Source organism: Periophthalmus magnuspinnatus, chromosome 7, assembly GCF_009829125.3.
Source record: "Periophthalmus magnuspinnatus isolate fPerMag1 chromosome 7, fPerMag1.2.pri, whole genome shotgun sequence".
In the NCBI taxonomy this organism is placed as follows: domain Eukaryota; kingdom Metazoa; phylum Chordata; class Actinopteri; order Gobiiformes; family Gobiidae; genus Periophthalmus; species Periophthalmus magnuspinnatus.
The window spans coordinates 17,156,004-17,183,784 of record NC_047132.1 but is presented as its reverse complement, the minus strand read 5'-3'; the positions used below and the strand labels follow the sequence as shown (position 1 = coordinate 17,183,784).

The 27,781-nt window shown below is 42.3% G+C and overlaps 1 protein-coding gene across 1 annotated transcript; it reads right to left on the bottom strand.

The window, feature by feature from the left end:
• Positions 1–357: 357 nt before the first annotated feature.
• On the bottom strand, positions 358–26,820 carry LOC117372982 (WD repeat-containing protein 6-like). Its single transcript, XM_055223354.1, has 11 exons — positions 26,455–26,820; positions 26,089–26,226; positions 22,478–25,481; positions 22,131–22,208; positions 21,953–22,069; positions 20,817–21,450; positions 7,794–7,869; positions 6,415–6,723; positions 5,607–5,625; positions 407–546; positions 358–362 (listed from the first exon to the last, which is right to left on the bottom strand). Exons 1-11 carry the CDS (start codon positions 26,534–26,536, stop codon positions 358–360), a joined length of 4,602 nt encoding a protein of 1,533 aa, XP_055079329.1. The 5' UTR covers positions 26,537–26,820.
• Between the last annotated feature and the right edge of the window lie 961 nt (positions 26,821–27,781).

Sequence of the window (27,781 nt, the reverse complement as noted above, 5' to 3'; positions counted from 1 at the left end):
GTGCTAAAACACCATATGTAGTTTAGAAGCAAAAAAAAGTGGATTAGTGTTTAGTTCCATTTTAAAGCTGCACTCTGTAGCTTAACAAAGAATAAAATGATCCTAGTTCACAGTGTGTTGTGATTGGTTATCTTATTTGATGCATTTAAACTGGTTCATTTAGTTTTTGATTGGAGTGTCCCATTTGTTTTCATTTAGGCCTTTAAAGTAACACTTGTTTTGCCCCACAGATATATTGTAAAAACAGCTAGTTGTTGCCTGTTGCGTGACGGCAGATCTCTACTCTGGTTTCATATAAACACATGGTGAATAATAAGAATCAAGTACACCGCTTTAAGTTTGGGTTAATTAAATTTGTTAGCCTGGAGGATGACATAGAGGTCATGCAGGTCTGTTGGACACTCACCTTGTGGCAGGTGCAGGATGCCGATACTGACTCCAGACACCACATCTACCACTGCGTTCTGTCGTAGGTTATACTGAGGCAACCAGGACAGAACCGGGACTAAACTCAGGACTAGGGACTTCATCTTAGATCTAGAACACCTTCAACACAAAGGACCGATATTTTAAGAATTTAAGAAGTTTGGTAACACTTTATAATAACTACACCTTAATTAGCCTTAATAAAGGGTAAAGCCTCATATGTTGAAGGGACACAGTATAATACTAAAATAACCCAGTTGGTGGCAGCAGTGCACCCAAAAAAGGAGTATAAGACTGAATTCATTATGAACAAATAATGAAGAATTACTTAAGAATACTTTGTGAAGTATTTGTTTGACCACTTCGATCATTCAAATTCTATTCAGAGCGCTACACATATCAATCTCGTGAAAGCTAGGTTAGCTAAGCAAAACATTGTCCCTCAAAATATCAGTGCTAAAAATTAGCAACTGTGATTGTACTGTCCCAAGTTAGTATGGTTGTTTGTCAAGCATCATGGTCTGATTCCAGACCCTTCTGCATTCACACAGAATGTCGGAGGGACAGAATGTTGGAAGAAGTTTGTACTTCCTCCTTGTTTATTGCTGTCAGCCAATCACAGCAGGCAGCCTCAAGAGTGTATTGCTGACGTCAAAACCTACCAAAGTCCAAGCACTAAAGCTTATCAGTATTCAATAAATATTCACTACAACACACACTTTGTGTGTGATTTTTGTTCTTTTCTGGTTGAAAATAGTAACTCACCGACACTGGGACATCATTTTTTTCCAAAATGGTGGCTTCTTCTTCTCCACTCTTCGCCCGAGCAAGTCTAGTTGAGATTCATCCAAAAGTGTGCTTTCATTTGTTAAATTTGAACAAACATCATTGCTTTGGTTACAGTCCATTTTTGACCAACTTTCTTAAATGTAAAGCACTGCACTTTTAGTGTTTTAGTAATTTGGGAATAAAGTTACAATTGAAAGTCGTCACAAAATTTCAAATAAGCATTTTAAATAACTGACCACAGCAGAGAAGTGAATGGTCAACGGTGAGTAGAGTAAAAAGTGTTGTGTCATGTTTAGACAGTACAACACGTGAGTACTGGAGGCCTTGGCACATGGAGGTTGAATGGCCCTTTATCTGGGCTTGGCTTTCAAAGGAGCGTGCATGTGATAGAGTGCATGTAAGAGCAGTGCATGTGGAGCTGCAGTGTGCACGTGTGGTGCTGAATGGAGGTGGCACAGAGGAAGTGTTTTATTGTAGTTTATGGTGGGCTGTAAAGTTTGATTTGAGTAAGACGTTGTAACTAAGGTTATTAAGGGATGGAATTGTTCCAAAAATAAATACATCAATTTGCTGCAGAAAAAATAACAACTTAAGCTTGTTAAAAGGTGCAATAAGTAACTTTTCTGGCGGAGAGTCCTTCACCTGCTTGTCCCACATTAATGCTTAGCCTGGATTGTTTCATAGTATGGAAGCCACATTAAACTTATGTATCTGGACAAGCAGGTGACACCACCAGTCCGAGTAACAAGTTAAATCTGTGGAGAATTCTTTTCTTCTTTGGAATATGACAGTAATGTCAGCATATCATGACAATATTGTTTACTTTTACAGAGGTGGAAATTAAGTAATTATAAATATTTAACTTACTAATTTAATACAATGTAAATGTACTTTTACTTTTAACTGGGTATATTTTTAGCATATACCCATAATTAGTTACATAAAAAATCATAATAATAATCATCAAAAGACATAGTAGTTACTGAACAGGCCTGAAGCACACACTGTCCCTCGCCACATGTGTCTCACTGCTGTCTCTTATTGCACTTGCCTGGGATCCAGAATACACACTTCAATACTTTATGTGAGTCTGGTCACCAGTGAGTGACCAGACTCGCATAACCCTTGAGTTCAGATGGGCATTAGGAGGGCAAATGGGTAAATTTGTCTGTTTATGAGGAAAAAAGAAGCAAAAAATACACAGTGAGCAGAAAAACATTGTAGATTTGAGCAAAACACTAAACTCTGTTCATTTGAACTGAGATATGTGATTTTATTCAAAATGATGGGTGACCAATGAGCTCCTTCATTTCACATGCAACACTGAAAAAACTAATCTGATCTGTCATGTTTTGTTCCAGCTTGAGACGTGACAGAGGGAGTGGTGACCAGACTGATATCACTTTGTATAAAACAAACAAAGATATCATTCTGGATTTGCCAGGTGACCGATAATATGTATTTGATTTAGTTTATTTTGTTGATAGAGATCCCCAGCAATCTTCGTGTCCGTTATAAGTGCACTTGTTTAATGAGCAGTAGCAGGTTCTTGGCTCTCTCGGCTCTACAGCGTGGAGACTGGTACAGGGGCAGCTCAAAGAAGGAAAAGGTGAAACTCCGGGAGAAGCTCAAGTTAGTGACCTGACGAAGAGGAGGCAGACGAGGAGGACGAGGGACACGCCTCTGAGGCAATGGGAGACGCTTCGAATGGAAACTGTGTAAGGCAGCACCTGCAGAGAGGGCGGGGAATCACACAGAGAGAGATGTTTAGATAGTAGTCAGGTGTTTGGGAAATCCTTAGGGGAGCTGAAATATGTTTGTGTGGGAATTTAAGTACAAAATGAGCTGTTGGGAATCAGGTGAAAGTCTGAGGGATTTTGGATTGTGTTATCGAAAAGTAAATTTAATGTCTGTCTGAAAAAAAGAAAAAATATATACTTTTGTAAGCAAAGAGTGCATTATAGACATCATCATGCCTAAATGTTGAACTGTAACACAGCACCAAGTGGGGATGTCACGAAATTTAAGCATTATGATTAATGTGAGGAAAAAAAAACACACTGCAAGTTAACAATTATTCATGATTATTGACCTCATGAAGAAACAGTGAAATCCAAAATTTTCTTTCATTTTTGTAACATTACAGTATATGACCTGGTTTATGAAATCAAACTTTCTGAAGGATAAAGTAAATTTGCAGTGACATAAACAGTCAGATAAAAAAAACCCACTACAAATCTTTACACGAATTGCACTTTTTGGAGTATAGATTGAATATATTTAATTTACTTACACCATTTATTTTTTGGTTCTTACAATTGCATTGTGACCTGAATAATCTTCACATCCCTAGCAGCAAGAATGTGATAGATTTGAGGATGTGGAATGTATCCCATACTGGAATTATTTAAATTGTCCATTGCAGGCTGCTTTCAATTTAGCGTCCTAAAGCAAATATTTATTCTCACATTGGAGATGGGGTCACAGAAAGAATGAGTGTACCAAATGTCACTTGATTATGACTATGAAACTATTCTTTTCACTTCACATTGACTTTTTTGAGGCGTGGCCATGCAAATGTGGATGTTGATAGGGCATGGTCTTCATTGATCAGAATCTCAAAAGTTGTCGACATACAAAATTTTTTGGCCTCATTTTAACTTTGCAGAGGGCACTGGAGAGCCATGTTGTAGGAGTGAAGAGGTTTTGCATCTCATCCAAGCCGCTTCTTCAGTTCTGGTCAGATTGCTGGTGGACACTGCCTTATATCTATCTGAAGGGAGGCGCTGACTACAATGAAACTGCAAACAGACATTGTCTCCAGTTATACAGCTGTTTGTATATGTATATTCAGTCTATTTAAATAATTTCAGTAAAGATTTCAAACGTGATGAAAAGTTTAAACTATAAAGTTTAAATGTTAAATCCACATACTGAAGCACACTTCTGCAACACGTTTGACACATTTTCCTTCTATGGCAGAGTTGGCTTCTAACTGTGGCTCCAGCTCATTTCATTCAGGGTCTTAAATAACTTTAATAATAAATAAAAGTACAAGCAGTGATAGTGAAGGGCCCTCGCAACCTCCCAGTATGTCCTGATGATGCTGCCTCATTTTGGAGTCTGTTAGATAAAAACCCTTGGACAAGTTAAGTTTTTGGACATCTGTATAGTTAGATTAACTAACACATCAGTGTTAGGATGTGGTTCCAATAGTTTTTTTGCTCAAGGTCACTGTGACAAAGTGGGCCTTTGTCCCTTTTAATAGTATTATAATTTGGTTTGTGCACATGTCTGTTCATTTTCAATAACTTTTCAATACTAAACTAAATAGAAATATCCCGGGTTTGTTTTTTTTAGTTTTCAATCGGTTAAATCACCACATACTAGTTAGTTAAAACATATTTTATTTAGTTATTCAGTTCAATACAGTAATCCGCTTACCTGCATCTCCACATGGTCCAAACGAAGACCATGCCCTATGTCAGCCATTTTATAGGCTTGAGAGGGGTCGTGGGCCGGACCATGTGGAGGGGAAAACTGGTTTAAGTTTGTTTATTTCTTTGCGCTAATGTCTTGTGTATTTTTGTTTCAGTGATAAGTGTTTATAGTTTATTTTGTTGAACACTTTTAGTAAAAGGACTTGGGCCCGAGAGATGGTTTTATATGGAAAATACTGCTCATGTTACACCCACAGCCCCTGGAGAAGAGATGGAGTAGACCGGGGGAGGAGCTTCTGGTACAGGAGAGTATTTTAGCCGGGGTAATTAGACAGATGAGGGACATCAGTGTAGCCAGGGTACTCGTGGCCTTTTTCTCTTATTTGTTTAAGTTTGGTTGCTTAGTTTTCGTTGAGCACTGTCCACTTTTGTAAATATGTATTATTTTTGGGTTCATGGAGTACCACTACATGGACAATAAATATGGTCTAATGGGACTTCTTTTGAGTCTGCCTCCTATTTTGATCACTTCGGGCCAGCTTCCCCACAGTCACATACAGGGTGTGCATAACAAATTTCATTAATCTATGACAAATTAAAATTTGTGCAGGGGGCTCTGGGGAGCTATTTTTTTTTAAGATAGAAGTTTAAGTTGCATATCATGTCCAGGTCATTTAAATACAAAAACACCACATTGGGCAGTTTGAATCTGAAAATGTTTTTGTTTTTTTTACTTTCAAAATGATCGCTTTGTTAACCCTTTATTGACCGAGCACATTATAGACCAGTATGGCTCGCCTAGACTTACATGCTTTTTTAGTCATAAAAATCATGTTAAAGGAAGTATCAGAATGTACTGCATTTTTTCACACAACTACCTCTATTTTACATATCTATCCATATTTTTCCTTTGACGCCTTGAATAACTGATTGAGAAAATCCCTGCTGCACCTGCGCTCTGATTGGTCATCTTCAAGGGACAACATAAACAGATTACCGTAATGACAGTAAAATATTTTCATAAGAATACACATTGGGTTTGTCTGAATCTGACAATGTTTGCAAAAGTTATAAGATGTTTTATGCTTTCAAAATGGCTGCTTCGTTAAGGGCTCATTAAAACTACCCTCTGAGACAAAAGTTTCTTTTCCCACTATCTCACTATCTCACTTCAAAGGAGTGGGTAGTGGCTTTGACATGGAGATGTACAGTGGCCTGGGGTCCCGAGGAGCTCTCATGACAGTGTTGGTACATTCTCTCATGGAGTGGTTGGTTAGTTTCTCCAATGTAATGTTCACTGCACTCTTCACTACACTGAGTAGACCACATTGCTTTGTTTGTGACTATGGGTTTTGTCCTTTGGGTGAACCAGTTTCTGTCTGTGTTTGTAGGTTTGAAATAGACTGGAATTTATTACTGTCTGAAAATTCTCTGAAGCTTTTCAGACCCCAGTTGTGTAAGGAACAGTTAGGCCTCTCCTTCTAGGTTCAGATTCCCTGTTGTCCTGTTTTTTAGCTCTCTTAGATCTATTGAAGACCCACTTTGGATATCCACAGACCGAGAGGGCTTTCTCCACGTGTTGATCCTCCTTCACTTTTCCCTCTGTGTTTGTGGGAATCACTTGACCTCTCTCTTGTCCCATGTAGACAAGAGAGATCTTTGGAGTACTTTTTGTCCAGTACTTTTTATCAAAACAATATAGTATAATTTCTACCTCTATATTCACTACAAAAATCTGTGACTTTTGAAGCAGTCCCACCTGTGTCCTGTGAAGCCTGAAGTGGTGATGGGGTGGACATGTTGGAGTTGACAGTGGAGGCAGAGTTGTTCCTGGTTTGTTTTCTGGTCCTATAGGGTGAGGCGGGCGTGGTCTGAGGGGCAGGGGGAGGAGGGGGAGGGGCACTGGGGGGTCGTCGTGGTGATAAGGAGGTGAAAGATGATTCAGATAGGTCCAAACCTCCCCACGGGGCCATACTGGAGTCACACACCAGCACTGACGTCTGGGGCTGGCTGCGCTTGTGGGGTCTGGTCTGAGGGGGGCGCTGTGTTGAGGGGACTGCAGGCTTGGCTGAAAGAAGAGACATTTGGAGGTGTAAACAACCCTTTGTAGAAACTCAATCATGTTTTCCTACAATATTGATAATTCCAAATACACAAAAACTAAACGAATATATTATATCGCCTTTTCCCATATGTAATACGTTGTATTAAATTAGAGACATAATTTTATTTATGGTCATTGTTTTATTTTTTGTGTGTCTATTTGTTTAAATGCAAATAGCTGAAATAGCTGTAAGGAAATAGTTACAAGAAAAATAAACTCCCCCCTGATATTACTGGTAGTTTGAAACCATAGACTGTATATATGAAGGGACATAGCTAACCTGTTAACTGCCGTGTTCCAGATGGGAAGTGAGCATGGCTGTGCTTCTGGCTCCAATTCACTTTCTATTGAAAAACTGTTTCCCCTCTCTCTTTAACTGCTGCTGTAAGGCTCGTCCTTTTGGTCTTAAAATGTATGTATTAATCTGCACTACATGATCCTGGTGTTTTTATTTGGCTATTTTGTCTGTGACTCAAGATACGGACATTCATAACAGACCAATGAAGCACATTCTTTCCCTGAGGTCATTCCCACTAGTGTTAGCAACAGGTTAGACAGCATTGCTAAGGACCCACACCCTGCTAAACCAATGCTGCAGGTGGGAAGGGGTGTTTCCTTCAACCGTGCTCTCTCCGGTTTGGCTCTTTGGTTGCTATGATATGGTCATGATTCCAAATAAGGACCTCTGCTCCAAATTCACCTCGATGAATTTGTTTTGGCTAGAGCCGACTGCTATGGGTGACATCATAGGCCCTTAGCCCACATCTTTACACAGTGTGTTTGAAACATACTACACGCTTCACTATACCAGTAATAATTATGATGTACATATTGTTTATTTATTCAGTAGTTAGAAATACTGTTTGTACTGCATAAAGGTTACTTTTGTAGTTATATAGCAGAATTCATAATTGCAACAGATGAGTAAGAGGGATACATTAGTAATGGTTTCTTTTTCCCACAATATGTTTTACTTTCCACCAGTAAGATAATAAAAAATCAAGTACAAAGTATCCTACAGACATATACTGTACCTTTAACTTTAATGGTCTTGCCTCCAGATGAACCAATCACAGGCAGCCGCTGCCGGGACATCGCTGCTCCTGAAGCCTAAATATAAACAGAAATTTTAGTACAATTAAAGCACAACTTGTACATTATTTATTTATTTTATTTGGACAATGCATGTTACTGAACAGACATGATACAACATGAATGTAAACACACCGGATTATAGCCAAAGGTTCATTTCCATCTGTTGTCCGAAGGGCTGGGGTCACAAAAGGGTCAAAATAAAAATTGCACACTACACACATTCCCATAATTGAACATTCTACTAATTGCACCTCCTTACACATACACATTAACCTGAACGTATATATAAAATGCTGAATGGGTCTAGCAAAGTATGGGAACTTTAAATTAACTTCAAATGCAATTACACAATACTCCATAACTGTGTGAATCAATTATGAAAAGTTACCTGCACCAAAAAGTACTTTTAAATTATTGATACAACCACCACCAGTTCCCGACTTGATGTAATGCAGCACACCATGATAAATGTTTGGTCACTCAGAGAAAGAGACAGTGACAGTTACCTCCAATTCTGATGGATGCCCTTCCTGTGCAATTATTTCTCGTCTTCAGTTTAACAAATACTCCTTCAAAACCTTTAGCCAGCTCACTCCATCACTCGGGACACAACATCTTGAGAATTCCCCAAAGTGTAAAACGTTGCTATGAATTTTTCCCAGTTTCTCCAACCTAGAATTTGAATTACAAAAATAAATAAATAAAATGCAAAAAATTACATCCGCATTTAAAAATACTGAGACAACCTAGTCTAAAAAAATGCTGTGAATTTGTAGAAATTTTTTAGCTAACTTCTGTCAGTTAGTTTTCTTAAACCTCCCCTCTTTGGGGGCAGGACTTGTGAACTCAGTGTAGTATTAATCCTCGTGTCTCAGACCAGTACCAAAAAGTTTCTTCTGGATGGGAGCCAAAACATCTCAATTTTGAAAACAGTGTCCAGATGACTACCGCTGGATCGATGAGGGATTATACTGTCTCCTTTCCAAACTTATATTAACAAAATCTTCAAAATTTCATCCATTAGAAATTCAAAAAGATAAATTAGATCCTAGTCTTTTAACATTGTATCCATACTGTCCATCAAATACAAAAATCACAATCAAAAACCTATGTTCAAATCCTTCATATTGCCTTTACTTGTCCAGTCCCCCATCTGAAACTGTAGTCCCTGGTTGCATGTCTGTTACCCCCTCAGTGTCCCCCCTGCCCCTGTCTCTCTCCCTGTAAACGATATGTCTGCTTCACAAATGACATTACATAATTCATAACCAACCCCACTGAACAAAGAGGCCGTTTAAGACAAGCCAATAACCTCAATTATATTCGGTCGCGGTAAAAGGTCCAGTGAGATTTGGAGAGCTCTGCTTACAAGACCAAAGTCATACTCATAATGGTTTAATCTTCTTTGTAGACTTCATTTGAATTTATAAAGATGGTTGTAATTATGCTTATTATCTTTTGAGTGTTTTTCATATGTAACTGGATTCTCTGTTTTTTCTCCCTCTTTTCAATGACATGTACGGATGAAATGGACTTACTGGTCTTACAATCGCCAATATTGTATACGAGTCTATATACAGGCCCATAGATACTGAGCAGTGTTGTGTAGTGTTATTTTACACTACTCACTAAAGTTGCTCTATGTAACTTTTCTGTTGGAGGATCCACTACCTGCTTGTGCTCAGAGAAGTTTTTGCTTTGCCTGAAATGTTCCACAATATAATAAAATGTTTCTAAATCCCATACAGAAACAGTCCCAGCAAAGTGAGTTATTTGCCATTCAAAAAATGTCATCTGAGGTCATGATAGTAAAATTTCAAACTCAATTTTGATACTAAGAATAAGTTTCAGACAGTAAGATGTAATTTTCAATACAAAATAATAGTAGTTTTTATAACCATGTAGACTTATTATGGATATAAATGCAAACAATTCAAAAACTATTGAGGGAAGGTAAAATATTGTCCTTTTATATGTATTCTTATTTGAATATTAATACTTTTATACCAGTTTGTCAATTAGTATATAGAGTAGAGATACACTTTTTCAACAACTCAACATTGTGAGACATCCTGGATCAGCTATGATGTGTAAAAAGTCTTACTACCTCAATTTATATGTCCTACTAGGAGATCAGCTGAACCAATATTTTACAGCAGATATCCGATCCTGCAGTTTTTTTTTCTGGATTGGTACTAACGTCCTATACCAGTATCAGGCCTGTCCCTACAAGAAACTGAACCATAACTAATAGCAGCCACATAAAGAGGTCAATATATCATTCTGTACTTATGACCACTCCAACCATCAACCGATCCCACCACAGCATACTATTCCCCAGCAAGCTTCAGACATCATCTCTACTAATTTTCCTACAAGTTAAGCGTATGTAGTGAAAGTTTCAACCCATGTCTCTCTCTTGTATAACTCCCATCAAACCGAGTGTAGGACATTGATGGATTCTCGTGTGATTTGCGCGCTCTCCCCCTGCTCCCGTCTGTTCCTCCTCGCCTCTCTTCTGACTGACAGCTCCACAAAAGGAAACAGGATCCACAGTAGAGGACATTTTTAAATATTCATGTCCCAAGTCTGCTCTGACCCCGGCCACGAGCACTCAAACGCGGAGCATTCGGACTATTCAATCAGCCCTCTCTGCATTCACATCACTACTGCATCTCCCACCAATGTCCCACCAGAGGGCTTTTATTTAGTAAACAATGTGGCGTTGCAGTTTGCGGAGAAATTGTGAATCTAGTTGGTTTGTTCGACTGTAGTGTTGTCATGGCGCAGTGTTGTCATAGTACTTTCTTTTTTATTACCATGTGACACTCTATCTCTGAAACCCCCATGGTAATCCCTCAGTCGTCCAGGTATTTTCCATAGTAATCTTTTCCATAGTGATCCATGGACATATACTATATACTAGTGTATGTGGTCTTAAACTTGTTCTGATACAGCTCAAGATCATTCTAAATTCAGGAAAGGTTGATTTCTGTCCCGTGAATATGACTTTTTTACTATGGATACTTGCTCAAATTAGTATCTAGTTTCAATACTAGTTTTAGTATCGATTCGTATCTCATTTTCAACACTTTTGACAAGCCTATTCCACTGAAAATGAAAAACAAAGGCGGGTCATGGTAGAAACGGTAGAATAATGGAGCAGTATAGAAATTCTAGGCGCATAAAGCAGATTTGATGTATATAATAATTTTGTAACAGATTCCCAACAATTGTAGACAACCAGTCAGGACCATGGGAAAACATTAACCAACTCCACACTTACAAAAACATTTAGAAACTAGTCAACACTGGGACAGAACCTGGACTACACCAGGACTAAACTCTAAACACCAAATCTACATCATGACTGAGCTCAAGTCAGAACTGAATACAGACGAGTGCAAACACATCCCAAGAGTCCCGAAGACAGGGGGTTGTACAAGGAAGGGTATCAAGCATAAAAACTGTGATCAATCAATAAACTTAAAGGTAGCATGATATAAGATCTGAAACTATTGATGGTATTTATGCTTTTTGGGGATTTTTATTTGATGATTTACTATGGCAACTATGACATTTTCACTTGACATCCATTTGAATGTCTATAATAAGGAAAAAATACATGCAAGGAGTTTGTTATCAATAGCCTAGATATATCTGGATATTTGTAAAAAAAAAAATAAATAATAAAAAATAAATAAATAAAATAATAATAAAATAAAAGGATTGTTAATGTTTAGAAAGAACAGCCTTACTAGTAAAAAAAATTCTCGTGATTATTCCCAATTCACCAACTCTTGAAAATCTTGTTCAGCTGCATTGTTTACATGTGATAGTTCCCACACAAGACTGACCAATCACAGGGCAGCACTGTGGTTTGGGTGGAAGCCAGCACCTAAACACACCAAAACAAACATGGTGATTCCAACAGACATACTTCAGCCTATTTTAGAAATACACAGAATTTTGGTAGTGAAAAAACAAAAAGAAACAAAGAAAACTAAAAACAATACCAAGATGACTTTAAGTAAGCTAGATACATTGCCAGCCAATTCTGCCACTTATGTAACAGTCCATATAGAAATCTCTCTTGTCAAAATGTCAGACAGCTTTACCTTTTCACGTTTTTCCACATCTCCCTGAGCGCGTATGTGCATCGACCTGTCAGAGCGCCTGATAAACAGGTGACATTTTGTCATGATGTCAGTTTTCCCTGTCCTCCCGTGCTCTCTCCCCCTCCCCTACCTGTGTGTCTGGAGCTGGGTGGAGTGCCTGACTCCTCCCGTGCACACCTGGGGTGCATCAGCCTAATCACCACCACCTGCTGCTGAGTACAAGAAGGCTTGGCAGTCTACACTCGGTGCCAGACCGTCCGCGTGTAAAACGTGAATGTTTCTTGCTAAGCTTTGTTATATGGTACTTTCCTGCAAATGCTCATTTGGATTTATGCACCCTCCAGATTCCTGCCTCTACTCGCCCAGCTCCTGCCGCCACGTTCCAGTCCCGGTATCGCTTCCAGCTCGTCTTGTCTCCTGCTCGTCTCGTCTCCTGCTCGTCTCGTCTCCAGCTCGTCTCGTCTCCTGCTCGTCTCGTCTCCTGCTCGTCTCGTCTCCTGCTCGTCTCGTCTCCTGTCCGGTCCTGGTCTCTGGTTCGTCACCCGCTCCCCGCTCTGGTCTTCGTCTGCTCCGCCCGCCCTGGTACCGCACCTGCTTCTATCCCCGTCCTGGTCCTGTCCTGCCCGCCTCTACCTGCACCGCACCCGCCTGACCCGTCTCCCGCTCCCCGGTTCCTGTACCTGCTCTTGTGACCTGTTTAAAGACTGCATTTTCACCGCTGTAAATAAACACTGTTAAAACTGCTCTGGTCTGCATCCTTTGGTCCTATCCGCACCGTTACGACAGAACGGTCTGGCCACTATGGACCAAGCAGGCTCAGATCCGGACCAGATGCGCCGCCTCACGCACTCTCACCCCGAGGCGGTGCTGGGTCAGCACGAACAATCCATTCGAACTCTATTGGAGCTAAATCAGACATTGTCCCAGCAGGTGGCACAGCTTAACCACCAGGTGGCCGCGCTCCTCGTCACCCCGCCTGCTGCAGCTGGAGCGCCACCATGCCTCCCGGAGCCGAGAGGCACGGATCCGGAGCCGTATGCTGGACAACCTCACCTCTGTCGCGGATTCCTGTTCCAGTGCGAGTTCATGTTCCAGCAATGCCCTTCTCGTTTCAGCTCGGGGGCCACCAAGATCCGATATATATGTGGATTACTCCGGGGCAGAGCTCTCCAGTGGGCAGAGGCGCGCCTAATGAAGACGTCTGTGGATAGCCTGGATTTTAATGAATTTGTGTCCACGTTTAAGCTAGTGTTTGACCACCCGCACTACCAGGACAATGCTGCCTCCCGGTTATTGACTCTCAGCCAGGGCTCCAGGACGGTAGCGGATTATTCCATTGAATTCTGGACACATGCGGCGGAGCTGGACTGGACGGACAGCGCGCTGCGGGCTGTGTTTGTGCGGGGCCTGAACGAGACTTTGAAAGATGAATTGGTTTCCCGGGACGAACCCCCCGACCTGCGGACCCTCATCTCCCTCACTCACCGTATAGACAACCGCCTACGGGCTCGTCGCCGAGAGAGACGCCGGTCACCGGCCCCGCCGGAGCCACGCGCTGCCCCGCCCCCGCCGGATGAGCCCATGCAACTCAACAGGACCCTTGTGTCGGCCGAGGAGCGTCAACGGAGGCGTCGTCTGGCCGGGGCTTGCCTCTACTGCGGTGAGCGCGGACATTATGTGGTCACTTGCCCAGTTCGGCCAAAAGGGGGGGCCCACCAGTAGCGCTGGGAGTACTGGTGGGCGAGCAACACATCCTGGACTCTTCTAATAGACTGCGGCTCAGCGCCACCCTGTGCGTTCGCACAGAGACCTTATGCGTTTCCGCCCTTATCGACTCCGGGGCTGAGAGGGACTTTATTGATGCCCAAGTCGCGGAGCAGCTTGGGGTCTACCTGGAGCCCCTCGAACGCCCCTTAAATGCCCAGGGGCTCAATGGACGTTTTCTGGGGCACATCACTCACATCACAGAACCTGTCACCGTGATTCTGTCCGGCAACCACCAAGAGAACCGTCAGTTTCATGTCCTGTCCTCCTCCGCTTCTCCTCTGGTCCTTGGTTACCCCTGGCTACGCGCCCACAACCCTGTTTTCGATTGGGCCAGGGGCGGAGTTTCGGGCTGGAGTCCCGATTGCCACGCCAAGTGCCTTCGGTCCGCCCTCCCTCCGGCCGGGAGGTCCGTTCCTGTCGCTGATCCGTCCCCAGACACCCCCAATCTGTCCTCGGTGCCTGCTGAATATCACGACCTGGGGGAGGTTTTTAGCAAGAGCAAGGCCCTCTCTTTACCGCCCCACCGCCCATATGACTGCGCCATTGACCTCCTGCCGGGTGCCCCACTACCATCTAGCAGGCTATATAACCTGTCTAAACCTGAACGCGAGTCAATGGAGGACTATATCCGTGGGTCCCTGGCTGCCGGAATCATCCGCCCGTCCACTTCACCCGTGGGAGCGGGGTTCTTCTTTGTGGCTAAGAAGGACAAATCCCTGCGGCCTTGCATTGATTACCGGGGTCTGAACAATATAACTGTAAAGAATAAATACCCGCTTCCCTTACTGGACTCGGCATTTACGCCCCTCCACGGTGCGACCATCTTCTCCAAGTTGGATTTGCGGAATGCGTACCACCTGGTGCGCATCAGGGAGGGAGACGAATGGAAGACGGCCTTCAAGACACCCCTGGGACATTTCGAATACTTGGTTATGCCCTTCGGTCTCACCAACGCCCCTGCCGTATTCCAAGCCCTCATCAATGATGTGCTCCGTGATTTCCTTAACCGATTCGTCTTTGTTTACTTGGATGACATCTTGATTTTCTCGCGGTCCCCCCAGGAGCATCACCAGCACGTTCGCCAGGTTCTCCAGCGCCTCCTCGAGAATAAACTGTTCGTGAAAGCTGAGAAATGCGAGTTTCACGCAGAGGAGGTCAGCTTTTTGGGCTTCATTGTGGGGCGGGGCCAAGTAAGAGCTGATCCTGAAAAGATCCAGGCTGTCACTGAGTGGCCCGTTCCTACCAGCCGGAGACAGCTCCAGAGATTTATCGGCTTTGCCAATTTTTATAGACGTTTCATCCGGGATTTTAGTAGGGTTATCTCGCCCTTAACTAAACTCACCTCTCCTGCTTTGCAGTTTGCCTGGTCTCCTGAGGCGCAGACAGCCTTCGAGAAGCTTAAGAGACTATTTACCTCCGCTCCCATCCTGCACCAGCCCGACCCTTCACGGCAATTCATCGTGGAGGTCGACGCCTCCGACTCGGGAGTGGGGGCCGTGCTTTCGCAGAGGTTCGACCCCCACAACCGCCTCTGTCCCTGCGCCTTCTTTTCCCGGCGATTGTCCTCGGCCGAGGTCAATTATGACGTGGGGGATCGGGAGCTCCTTGCCGTAAAGCTGGCCTTGGAGGAGTGGCGCCACTGGCTCGAAGGGGCGGAGCAACCATTCATCGTCTGGACCGACCATAAAAACTTGGAGTACATCCAGTCCGCCAGGCGCCTCAATCCCCGTCAAGCTCGTTGGTCCCTCTTCTTCAGCCGCTTCAACTTTCTCCTCACCTACCGCCCCGGATCTCGGAACGTCAAACCAGATGCCCTCTCCCGCCAGTTCGCCCTGGAGGATAGCCCGGTCACCGCAGAAACAATTATCCCCTCCTCGTGTGTGGTGGCCGCGGTCCATTGGGATATCGAGGACACCGTCCGAGAGGCCCAGACCAACGACCCCGACCCAGGTAACGGCCCTCCAGATAAACTGTTTGTTCCCGATTCTGTCCGGTCTCAGGTGCTCCAGTGGGTCCATGCCTCCCGTTTCGCCTGCCATCCTGGTGCCGGTCGCTCTCTCTCCCTCCTCAGGAGACGCTTCTGGTGGCCCACGATGGACACAGACACCCGGGCTTATGTCGCCGCCTGCCAGGTATGTGCTCGGGCCAAGGCCTCCCACTCACCCCCTTCTGGTCTCTTGCATCCTCTCCCAGTTCCTCGTCGCCCTTGGTCCCACATCGCCTTGGACTTCGTGACGGGCCTTCCCCCTTCCCAGGGGAACACGGTGGTTCTCACCATTGTGGACCGCTTCTCCAAGGCCGCCCATTTCGTTGCCCTGCCTAAGCTCCCCACAGCCAAAGAAACTGCCGACCAGCTGACCAGTCATGTCTTCCGACTCCACGGCATCCCGGTGGACATCGTGTCCGACAGAGGGACCCAATTCACCTCTCAGGTATGGCGGTCTTTCTGCAACAGTTTGGGGGCCACGGTTAGCCTCACGTCCGGGTTCCATCCACAATCTAATGGGCAGACGGAGCGGGCCAACCAAGACCTGGAGTCGGCCCTACGGTGCACAGCCTCCGCCAACCCCGCGACCTGGAGTACTCACCTGCCCTGGATAGAGTACGCTCACAACTCCCTCGTGAGTTCCGCCACTGGTATGTCTCCCTTCGAGGCATCGCTGGGATATCAACCCCCTCTCTTTCCCACGGAGGAGAGGGACCTCGCCGTCCCGTCTGTTCAGCGCCATCTCCAGCGCTGTCGCCGGATCTGGAAGAAGGCCAGGGCGGCCCTTCTTCGGGCTGGAGCGCGCACTAAGGCGACGGCCGATCGCCACCGTGTCCCGGCGCCCGTATACCAACCTGGCCAGATGGTTTGGCTCTCCGCCAAGACGGTCCCGCTGAAGACGGACTCCCGTAAGCTGTCCCCCCGATTCCTGGGACCGTTTAAGATCATGAGGATCATAAATCCATCGGCGGTGCGCCTCCAGTTACCCCCGTCTCTCCGGATTCATCCGACCTTTCACGTCTCCCAGGTTAAACCAGTCCGGACCAGCGACCTGTGCCCTCCGGCCGATCCCCCACCGCCCGCCCGAGTCATTGACGGCCACCCGGCGTTCACCGTCCGCCGCCTGATTGACGTTCGTCGCCGTGGTAGGGGCCTCCAGTACCTCGTCGATTGGGAGGGTTACGGTCCGGAGGAGCGATCCTGGGTGCCCAGGGCACGCATTCTGGACCCCGACATGGTGAGAGACTTCCACCGCGCTCATCCTGACAAGCCTGGGGGTCCACCAGGAGGTGGACCTTAGGGGGGGGGTACTGTCATGATGTCAGTTTTCCCTGTCCTCCCGTGCTCTCTCCCCCTCCCCTACCTGTGTGTCTGGAGCTGGGTGGAGTGCCTGACTCCTCCCGTGCACACCTGGGGTGCATCAGCCTAATCACCACCACCTGCTGCTGAGTACAAGAAGGCTTGGCAGTCTACACTCGGTGCCAGACCGTCCGCGTGTAAAACGTGAATGTTTCTTGCTAAGCTTTGTTATATGGTACTTTCCTGCAAATGCTCATTTGGATTTATGCACCCTCCAGATTCCTGCCTCTACTCGCCCAGCTCCTGCCGCCACGTTCCAGTCCCGGTATCGCTTCCAGCTCGTCTTGTCTCCTGCTCGTCTCGTCTCCTGCTCGTCTCGTCTCCAGCTCGTCTCGTCTCCTGCTCGTCTCGTCTCCTGCTCGTCTCGTCTCCTGCTCGTCTCGTCTCCTGTCCGGTCCTGGTCTCTGGTTCGTCACCCGCTCCCCGCTCTGGTCTTCGTCTGCTCCGCCCGCCCTGGTACCGCACCTGCTTCTATCCCCGTCCTGGTCCTGTCCTGCCCGCCTCTACCTGCACCGCACCCGCCTGACCCGTCTCCCGCTCCCCGGTTCCTGTACCTGCTCTTGTGACCTGTTTAAAGACTGCATTTTCACCGCTGTAAATAAACACTGTTAAAACTGCTCTGGTCTGCATCCTTTGGTCCTATCCGCACCGTTACGACACATTTAGAGCCATGTTGTGATGCACTCTGCACTTTCACTGTGGGCACATCTGAAAGAGCCACATGCTGAAGGAATCAATACAATTTAGAATGATTTCTCACCACAGACACATGTACAGGTGAAGAGTCTCTAAATGTCCACACACACACACACACACATGTACAGGTGAAAAGTATCTAAATGTCCACCCACCTTCACCTGCAACATAATAGAAAATTCATTATTATCACTCTCCAAAGTTTCACAAAATTACTTGGACACCTTCTCTGTCATGCCAAAGTTACATAACCTCTTGAAAGTGCAATAACCATTTCCAAATTCCGGTCGCCGTGGTAAAAATAGTCCGAGGCAGAATCCATTAACTCCCTCTAAATTAATTTGAGCGTGGGCCCGAGACGGAGCTCCTACAAACAAGGCGATGGGTTTTCTGCTAAAACATTTGGCAGAAGAGAATGAATGAAGTGAGGTTTAAAGCCATCTGGAGTCGCTTTGGGGTGAATTTATTTTTAATTCACAGAGAGAAAACCCCTTTTAGCTCAGAAACAACGGGTGCAGATTTGGACTCAAAACTTGGTCTAAAGCAAAAACATGACCCACTAATGCAGTTTGGGAGGGTGTTGTATAATGTTTTTAGATGTGAATTCTTCAATCAGCTACAGGCGGCACTGGGATTAAATGTGCTTGTTTGCTATTTCCAGTGTCCCAGTTTTGGAGTTTGAGAGTTGTGAGGATAAAAATTGTATCTTATAATACTGCATGAATTAAGAGCTCAATTGTGACTCTTATTTATAACCAATACAGTTTTACCATATACAGTGATGGAATAAGTACTCAGTTTTGTTACTAAAGTATAAATACAGATACCACAGCAAAAAATACGAAGTAACAATAAAAATATCACATGAAAGTAATAAAGCATTTGTTTAGAAATGTACTTAAAGAGTGAAAAGTAAAAGTATTTTGTACATTTTGTGATCTAAAAAAGCTTCAAATGTAGTGATTTTGATACAGATTTGGGCTGAATTTTCTTTCTTTTTTTTTTTTAGCTGTTTTTATTTGTATATTTTTGTTTGCTCACACTATGAATGTATATATCTTTTCAACAGGTCTCAAGCAATAATAAAAAATATTTTAACTTTTCAGACCTGTTCATTTGTGAGGTAAAAAGTACAGATAACTACTCTCAAACGTAGTGAAAAAGTAAAAAAGTATCCACATAAAAACTGACTTAATAACAGTACTTTACTACTTTTACTGTTACGTTTAACCTCTGACCAACTTGCTACCAGTTATTTTTTGTAGTGGGGAGCAATGAAAAAACATTACTTCATTAAAAAGGTATACAATTGATAAAATGTAAAAGTACTTAAGTGCGCAATACAACATCATGCACTGATATTACCACCAAATCTATAACCATATAATCATACTTAATATCCTTATACTATTTAACATACTATATGTTGATTAATATGCACTGTCCCTGAAATAAATAAATTCATATTTTATAACGCATTTTAGAGACACACTATATACATTTTCTAGTAATCATCATGGTGAAGGTTCCATAGACAAGCAAATCAGATCTGTGAGGCACTCTGCTCACATAAAAAATTGAAGGTGTTTATGAACATTGAGAAGACATGCAATTTTTTTTTTTTTTTTTTTTTTTTGTCTTGGGCAAATGGACATCTTTTCTCTTGCATAGCCTAGGCAGCCACAATCGATGTCAATCAACACATGATACAAGAGACAAGGAAAAATAAAGGAAAATAAACAAAACAGACAGCAAAACACACACACACACACACACACACACAAAAAAAGAGTATCTCCGATTGCCCAAAAAGGAGTGGGAAGAAGAAAACTTATTTAATCCCACCCCCTCTGCTATTATTTCTTAACTTTAGCATACTTTACTTCCTTTTCATGATTGTATTACATGATTATTGAATGAATGCAAAAAAAAATAATATAATTTTAAGGTGATACTGTGGAGCAAATCAATAACATCTCCATGGAGACAAGGAGATGACCAGAAAAGTCATATACCGTACAAATTACATAGCCCGACCAGCTTCACAACACTAACATTATCCTATTAATAACGCTAGACCAAAGACGTTTACTTTGATTGGTCTAAAAAGGGCAGCTTAACAGAACATGACTAATGCCCTCTCAGGTAACAGTGTCGAGGCCTGTTTGACACCTGTGTTGGCACTCATAAGAGAACACCTCCGGGGTTCATGAATATGCAAACACACATGTTAATATGATTCACACATTACTGATCATTCCATGGCCTGCTGTAAACACGCATGTACTTAGCAGATCCCATCTCAACCGTGAAGGTGAAGAACACATCACTGCTCATGTCTCAGCCCAGGGAAACACTCAAGCTTTTACACGAGCTCCTCTTAAAGCCATACTTCTCCGTCATCTCCCTACAAACCGACAAATGTGGGTAGATTAACCAAAAACTGCACTCAAGTAAGAATAACATAACTTTAAAGTAATTTCCCAAGTAGAAGAATGAAGTAGTGGTCCAAGAAATTACTCAAGTAAGAGTAAAAGCGTATTTGGGAAAAGTACTACTCAAGAAAGAACTGTCGGGACGTAACATCTTATTTATAATTTTAAGTTAATGTAATTGGAAAGACAGAACATTAAGTAAAGCACACAACCTGGTATTTTCAAAGGATAGACACAAAAATTAGAAAAAACTAAATCATATCTGAAGGAGGGATGCAAATCATTCAAATCATAAAGCTTTTTCACTTGTACTTACTCACAGTGGGAAGAGTAACCTTTTTCTCAAATTACTTTAAACAAAATGTTACTCAAGTAGAAGTAAAGGTATGTGTAACCGCGTACTACCCACCTCTTCTTGATTTTCCTATTACATTTTGTTACGCATACATTTCAAAACAATAATTAAAGACTTGAAGGATAGCAAGAACGTACTATTGTGATTAATAAATTATTTTTATTAAAATGCATGAAAATCAAACTAAATTTACAAACAAAGCCAACAGTCTCAAGTCACAAGTGACCAATACACTAGACTAGAACGTGTATAAGCTGTAAACCACATCCACAAATCAGCACATAGCCTTCCTCGGCCCCTTCAGTGTCACTTTTCTCGGTACAAACCTCTCCAGCGTTTTTATTTCCTGATTCCTCTCCATCTCCAAACACCACCTCAGCACTTGACCCACTTTTCTGGTCATATTCCTCTTCCCAAACTGCTAAAGCTGCTGCATCTGCCACATAGGAACACACTGCCCTCTGGTGGTGTATCCCTGCGCTGCCTATTCTCCACAGACAAACTCTCTGATCACAAGATGCAGAAACAATCTGATTCTTGTTTAGTAGCTTCAGAGAGGTCAAAGGAGCAGCATGGGCCAATGGGATGCAAGACTGGTTTACCAGATTGATCAAAAGCCGATTTTGAGGATCAGAATTATCAACAATCTGGATTTTGATTTGAGAAACAGTGAGTTGGCCATCGTCTCCCCCACTTGCAACAGTTACGTGATGAAAGTCGATTAAACAGACTGGATAAATGTCCAAGGAGTTGATGCCACTCTGATGTGCAGGAATGGTGAATATAGGTGTAGAGGGATTCTGATTGGACAATGAAGATGAGGTGAAATCCCACACAGCTATCTGTCCATCAGTAGCAGCGGAAAACAGCAGCTGATGCCTGGAATATAAAGGAGGAATAAATATATTATTAAAATGATATATGTACAAATGATTCTGGGTAAACAAGTATAACGTGTTGGGGCAGCAGCATTTCTTATTTTGTTAATAATATAATACAATACAAGCAGAACTGTTGTTATTATGTCACTAATCACATATCTAATAATTTATCACATTGGTGTAGTCTTATATCTTTTAATTGTTATTCTTATACTTTTAAATGTATGTATATATATATATATATTCTTTTAATACATTTTGAAATCTCACCCACTAATGTTGATAATGATGAGGTAATAATATCTGTTACTCATTTCTATGGTAATTTTAAATAAATGCTGGCGTTAATTGAACATCTTTTCCAATATTATCTAAAATTGCATAATCTGCTAAGTATCCTACTAATTATTTTAAGTTAAAAATGTTATGAAATAATTAGTTACTTGTTAAAAAGGTGTAATTAAGTTGTAACCCAGGATTCAAGGATTCAAGTCTCTCACCTATTGCATTGTGTGTCCTGTAAACAGCAGGTGGCGACACTGAGCACACAGCGCTGATGATGGAAACTCTCCCACAACAACTCAATGTGGTGTTTCACTTCACTCACAGAGAAGAGTCTGTGGCAATAAACTATCATTAAATCATTCAACTCATTAGGTATCAAACAAGTGATTGTACCTGACAGCTCCATCGCTACAGGCCAAAGCTAAGATCAAAGAGTCTGGAGTCTGCTCCAAAACTGCCATTGACATGTATCTGCAGGGAAGGTAGAGAAAAATAAATACTACCAATAATGAACTTAATTACAATGTTGAATGAGTGAAAATAATACTTTCTATTTACAGGCTATGTAAAGACCATTTGAATAAAACATAATTTAGCACAATAACATTTAACATAATATAATAACGTAATATTATTTGGTATATTATTGCATTCTGTTGATTGGATGAACAAATAATATATAATAAAAAAACACTATACTGAAAATCGTTTTGCTAAAGTAATCTTTTTTGTGCTGGTACCTAGTTTCTGGATCCATCTTGACCATCTTGTGCCTGTTTCTTTTCCTCTCCCACTGCTCATCCAATCGGTGTGCTGCGACCTGGATCACCTGACAGGAAGTCTCTCCCCATTCACCACAGCCAATCAGAAGGCGATAACACTGTATCTGAGCTCGCCCACCTGCCGACACCACAAGTGCCGACAAGGCCGTCCTGCCAACATCTTGTTTCGCCACCGCAGTCAGTGCCCTCACGCTCGATATATGATCTGTCAGAACACCTAGCACTTTCATTTCGCCATTTTTCGGGTTCAACGCCAAAATGGTGACACTCGTATCTTCCCCACCAGTCACCACAATCTCCCAGCATGCATTTCTTTGACTCATAATACGTCCTAACCTGTGAACACACCCAATTCCTCTTCCATGTATCCCTTCTTTTAGACTCCAACCAATTTTCCCGTTGGCTTCCTTCAAAGTTCTTTCTGATGTCAAAACTGCACCTTGTTTTATAAAAGCTAGAGCTCCATTTTCAGTCCAATGTCCTTTTTCATCTGTCCAAAGACTCCAAGATCGGTGCCCACCTCCACATAGAACTGACAATAATCTTTCTTGGCGAACAGGATCCCATACGACAAAATGGCTGCCGTGAAAACCAACAATTGCAAAGCGCGCTTCTTGGACATTTTGTTTGTCAGTATTTTTTAAACATAGTTGATTAATTTCAGTTGATTCTTTGTTTTCTGCAGCTAAAGGTTTAACTTCCTGACCAACTTTTGTCTCCAAAATCAGTATTTTTTCAAGCCACTCCATTCCTTTACAAGCCCGTTGTACTCTTAAGACCTCCAGGATATACTCTTGACTTTCAGACATTTTTGAATGAAAAATTCTCACACATCCGTCTCGTCCCGTACTGTAAAAAAGACCTGAATGTTCAAAAACTGAAGTCACCCCTTGTTTACCATGGACGCCAAACAAAGCACTCACTGGGGTTAGCTTTTGCCTAAGTCTACCTTTGCTTGTATCTTGATTAAGCATGCTAGCTTCCTGAATTTCTTTCTTTCTTTTAATTTCATCGTCCAGTTCTTGGCTTACTTTATTAGCAAGATTTTCCACTAGCAGATCTTTTTTGTCCAATCCATGATTTGCACATTTTGTTAAACCTTGTTTTTGGGCTAGCTCCTTATCAGCTTGACTAGTAGACTTCACTAGCAGAGTTTGTTCTTCGCCACTTAGCATCGTTGCATTTTGACATTCTTGGTACAAAAGTAGTGACCCTCTTCTATCTCCACAAACCCAGGCAACATCTTCTATCAGATGAACTCTTATGGCTGCTGTTAACCATCTTTTAGTACACATTGGCAGCTCAAAACTTGTCATTTCTACCACTTGTAATTCTCTTTTTGTTACTTCTACCCACCAGCGATAAACCAGACCATCACTTCCAGAAGCTAGCAACCAAGCGCCTCCATCTGCACTTCCTTTTTGCCATATTAAACTATGAATTTTCCCGTTCCCTGCAACCAAACATATCCCACCTTTTGGATTTGCAACTGGGAAAACCTGCACTGATCCACAAATATTCCCCACAGCGCACACATGAACAAGTGATTCTTTGATTTTGACACTCGCTACTTCCATAAGGCAGTATGATTGAAATTCGGGTGGTCCTTGCCAAACCAGTTCCCATTTTTTATTGGTGTATTCATAGACCCCCCCTTTATCTGTACAAACGAGGAATCTACAATTGCTCCAAGTTGACTCTTCAGAATCTAATGCGCAAATGACTTTAGGGACACCAATGCCAATAAAGTCTGAATCAACAATCTTGACTTTTTGTTTTGCATCCATGTTATCTTTTGAATTGCTTATAGTGTCTGAAGAATCTTCCACAACTTTTCGGTCAAGAAGGCTTTGGTCTTGGTTCTTCTGAGTCCCTTGACAGTCTTCTTGCTTTTCTACTAAGGTTCCACTCATTTTAAGGTTGTCCATTGTCACTGCCATTTCATTTACCATATTCTCAGTTTCAGCATTATCAAATTGAAGTGCAAATTCATTTTCTACCTTTGAATAATCTGCTGTATGTTGCTTTTTCACACTTTCTGAACTCAAACCCTTGTCTTGTTGTTTCACTTTTTGTTTCTTCAACTCTTTTGCGTTTATTTTGCCTATAGGAAATTTCAGATCTTTTAAATTCTCTTCATTGTCTTCTACTTGATCTTGCTTTACTCCAAGCTTCCACAGCCTCACTCCGCCATCCGCTCCACCAGACGCCACCCAAATAGCCTTTTCACAACTTTCTGAACTGATTGCCAAAGCGCGTACACCTCCAGCCCTATGCCCTTTCAGCGTTTGTATAACCTGTCCATTGTCCCACATCAAGCAAGTGCCATCTTCTCCGGCACTGAAAACTTTGGAATTCAAAAGTCTTACAGAAAACACTCTAGCCTGATGTCCGTACAAAACGTGTAAACAAACTGGATTCTGATTGCCACATTGTCCACCATTTCCTCCTAAATTCCCAATTTGCCAAATTCGGACACTCCGATCATCCGAGGCGGAAGCAAGAACTCCTTCATTTTGCGAATATGAAATGTCAAAAATTACTCCGCTGTGACCCAAAAGACGCCGTACAACAGGGGATTTTGATTCAAGACTTTCTGCTACATCTCCTGGTTTCCAAATTACGAGTTGATTAAAAACAGTTCCTCCAACAATCACTGTATCTGACCAAGATTTGTGAGCTAAAACTAGGGCAGAGTAAAGAAGACAGCCTTCGGAGCATGATTGCCGAAAGAGGGTGGTTTCTGTTTCAGTGTCTAGGAGAAGTGCACTGTTGTGTGCTAAAGCGATACAGAGGAATGGATGTGGGTCTCCAGACATCCAGCGGACATCCAGAATCCAGTCGTGGAGCTCCATAATGGGGCGAATGGTTTCTAATTGAAACGGGTCCAATGGATGGAGTCGGATGAGACGTACAGCTTTGCCTCCAAACACTGCCAAGTTGTAAAAAGATGGATTTCGTCCTAATAAAATAAACAGATAAGTTAAGATAAACATATAGATACCCATATTACAAATGAATCCATATAGTAATAGTCTAAATTTAAGCATCTCTAAACATTTGAAACACCTCATTAAGTCTCTAACATACCAGGGTAGATTCACTGTCATTTACATATTTAATGGTGACACTAGAGGACAGGGGATGGAAATGTCTTGCTCAAGGACACAAACACTGGCTAGAGTGGGGATTAAATCATCAGCTCTAGACATTCCCATTCCTATTGCACATCAGAATCAGAACCCCATTGCACATGAGAAGTATTGAAGATGACTAGTAAGTGGGCTGAGATACAATAATAATCTAATACACTAATCAAACAAACAAAGAATAGTGAATTTCTTCCACTAGAAATCGTTCAAGATGGAAATGAAGAAAAAAAAAAATGATTACATTGTATTAACATGCTTGTCAGTAGTGGCACTATCTGCATTCTAACCCTGGTCATCATTATAAATTAGTCATAGACATGTACACCACTTCCTTCATGTGACAGCAGCTAAGAGAACTGTGTGCATAGCTATCAAGCACCTTTGCCTAGATGCTTTTTGATTGTTAAATAATATTACCAGATTTTTCTTGCGCTGGTGCTTTTGCATCTCCTCTTCTTGGTCGTATCCCGTGGATTCTCTGGTGTTGTAGGACACTCAGTGAAGAACAGCTTTTAGGAGGATGAAGGCTGTAAACTGTCAACACTGGACCTTCACCTGCCAGGACAGAAAAGAAAATAGGTTTATAAAAATAGTAACATGTGAATAGCATTATTTAAAACTGTATTACTGAAAATCATGTCTAATAGTGAAATAGTATAAAGAAATGTAAAAATGTTTTACATCAAAGCATTTCCTACACACTGAAGACAGAGCATCATAAACAGACTATGACAAATAGCATTAAATCTTAAATAAGATTGCAGATTATGGAGTTTCTCCTACCAGAGAGCACAAACTCGTTTTGAATGAACTCCAGAGCTGTGACAGGAGCAACCAAAGCTGCCGTCTCCATTTGCGATGCCATCTTTAGTATTCAATCAAAGATGGAAAAAAAATATATATAGTAAAAGTTGACATGAAAACAGCTGCCTAGTTAGCCACAAATGCAAACAGCCAGGGCTTGGTGTGATTTGTACAGCTCTGAAAGCAGAATATACGCAACATTTACGTTCAATGTCTATATACTATGTATTCTTTTCAGAACAGAAAGTGTCGGAGTTTTAAAATCAATAAAATGGTCAATCTGTCGCCAAAGTCCAGTGCTTCACATGTTTTCACTGCTGCTTTGGTACTTCCGGGGTAGTTATCGAGAAGAGGCATACTGCACGCTGATTGGTTACAAAAACATAACACGTATTTTAATTGGACAGAGGGCCACACGTGACCGCATCAACGCATGGCTTATGTAATACCACAAAGGAGGCAGGAGATGGCAGTAGAGTTCAAGGATGAATGCAGCATCCAGCGTACTGCCTGGTTTTCACGTTGTATAAAATGAGCTGATTTTCTCTTACCTTTTTTGCAAGAAATTAGGCCAACGGTCCTCCTCAAACAAAATCACTTCAGGTGAGATACAAAATGTTCTGGGCTACATTTAATGTATAACAGTTTTATTACCATTATTTGGACTTTTGTTCTAACGTGGAGCAACACATTGTGCTGCTTTTTAACTTAGCGATCAACAACTTTGCAAAACCTTTTAATGGCTTTTCATTTAGTGAGAAGCATTTAGGCTAGACAAAGGTCGTTTGTTGTATGTGCGATATTGAAAACAGAAGGCATGTTGCCTAATATAAATGATTTTTTTTTTCTTTTAAGAAATTAACTTTGACTATTTTGTAATCTTTTGAGACATGGAGCAACTAGTGCTTTGTATGACAACCTAAACATGGTGGGACACTGAACTGAGTAGTAATTGAATGTGATGATGAATGATGAATCACCTGCTTCTGAACCCATATGTGTATACGTTTTCCAGCAATTGTAATTATTTTACACCAGAATCAACAGTTTAGTTATGTAATATAACTTGCTCTTCCCCATGACTCTAACCAAGTCACACCAAACACTCTCCACTATTGTTTATTGTCAACACAAAAGAGTCAGTTTGGCCCAGAGCTGGAACTGTTCTGTCTGATCATCTTAACTCCAGCCACAACACAGCTTACAGTTTGTGAAGCCAAGTGTGTGACTTTTGAAGACGAAAAATGTTTTTGTGACTCTTATAATGAACTCAAACTAATCTACTCATTCACATCAGCCGTTCCCG

What these genes read in the sequence shown, in the direction of transcription:
- LOC117372982 (XM_055223354.1), bottom strand. Translation starts at nt 26,536, where the DNA reads ATGGCATCGCAAATGGAGACGGCAGCTTTGGTTGCTCCTGTCACAGCT. An exon ending in CAGGACACACAATGCAATAG is followed by an intron (nt 21,451 to 21,952) that starts GTGAGAGACTTG and finishes TTTATATTCCAG; the next exon opens with GCATCAGCTGCTGTTTTCCG. An exon ending in GTGGTTTACAGCTTATACAC is followed by an intron (nt 7,870 to 20,816) that starts GTTCTAGTCTAG and finishes GTTTATATTTAG; the next exon opens with GCTTCAGGAGCAGCGATGTC.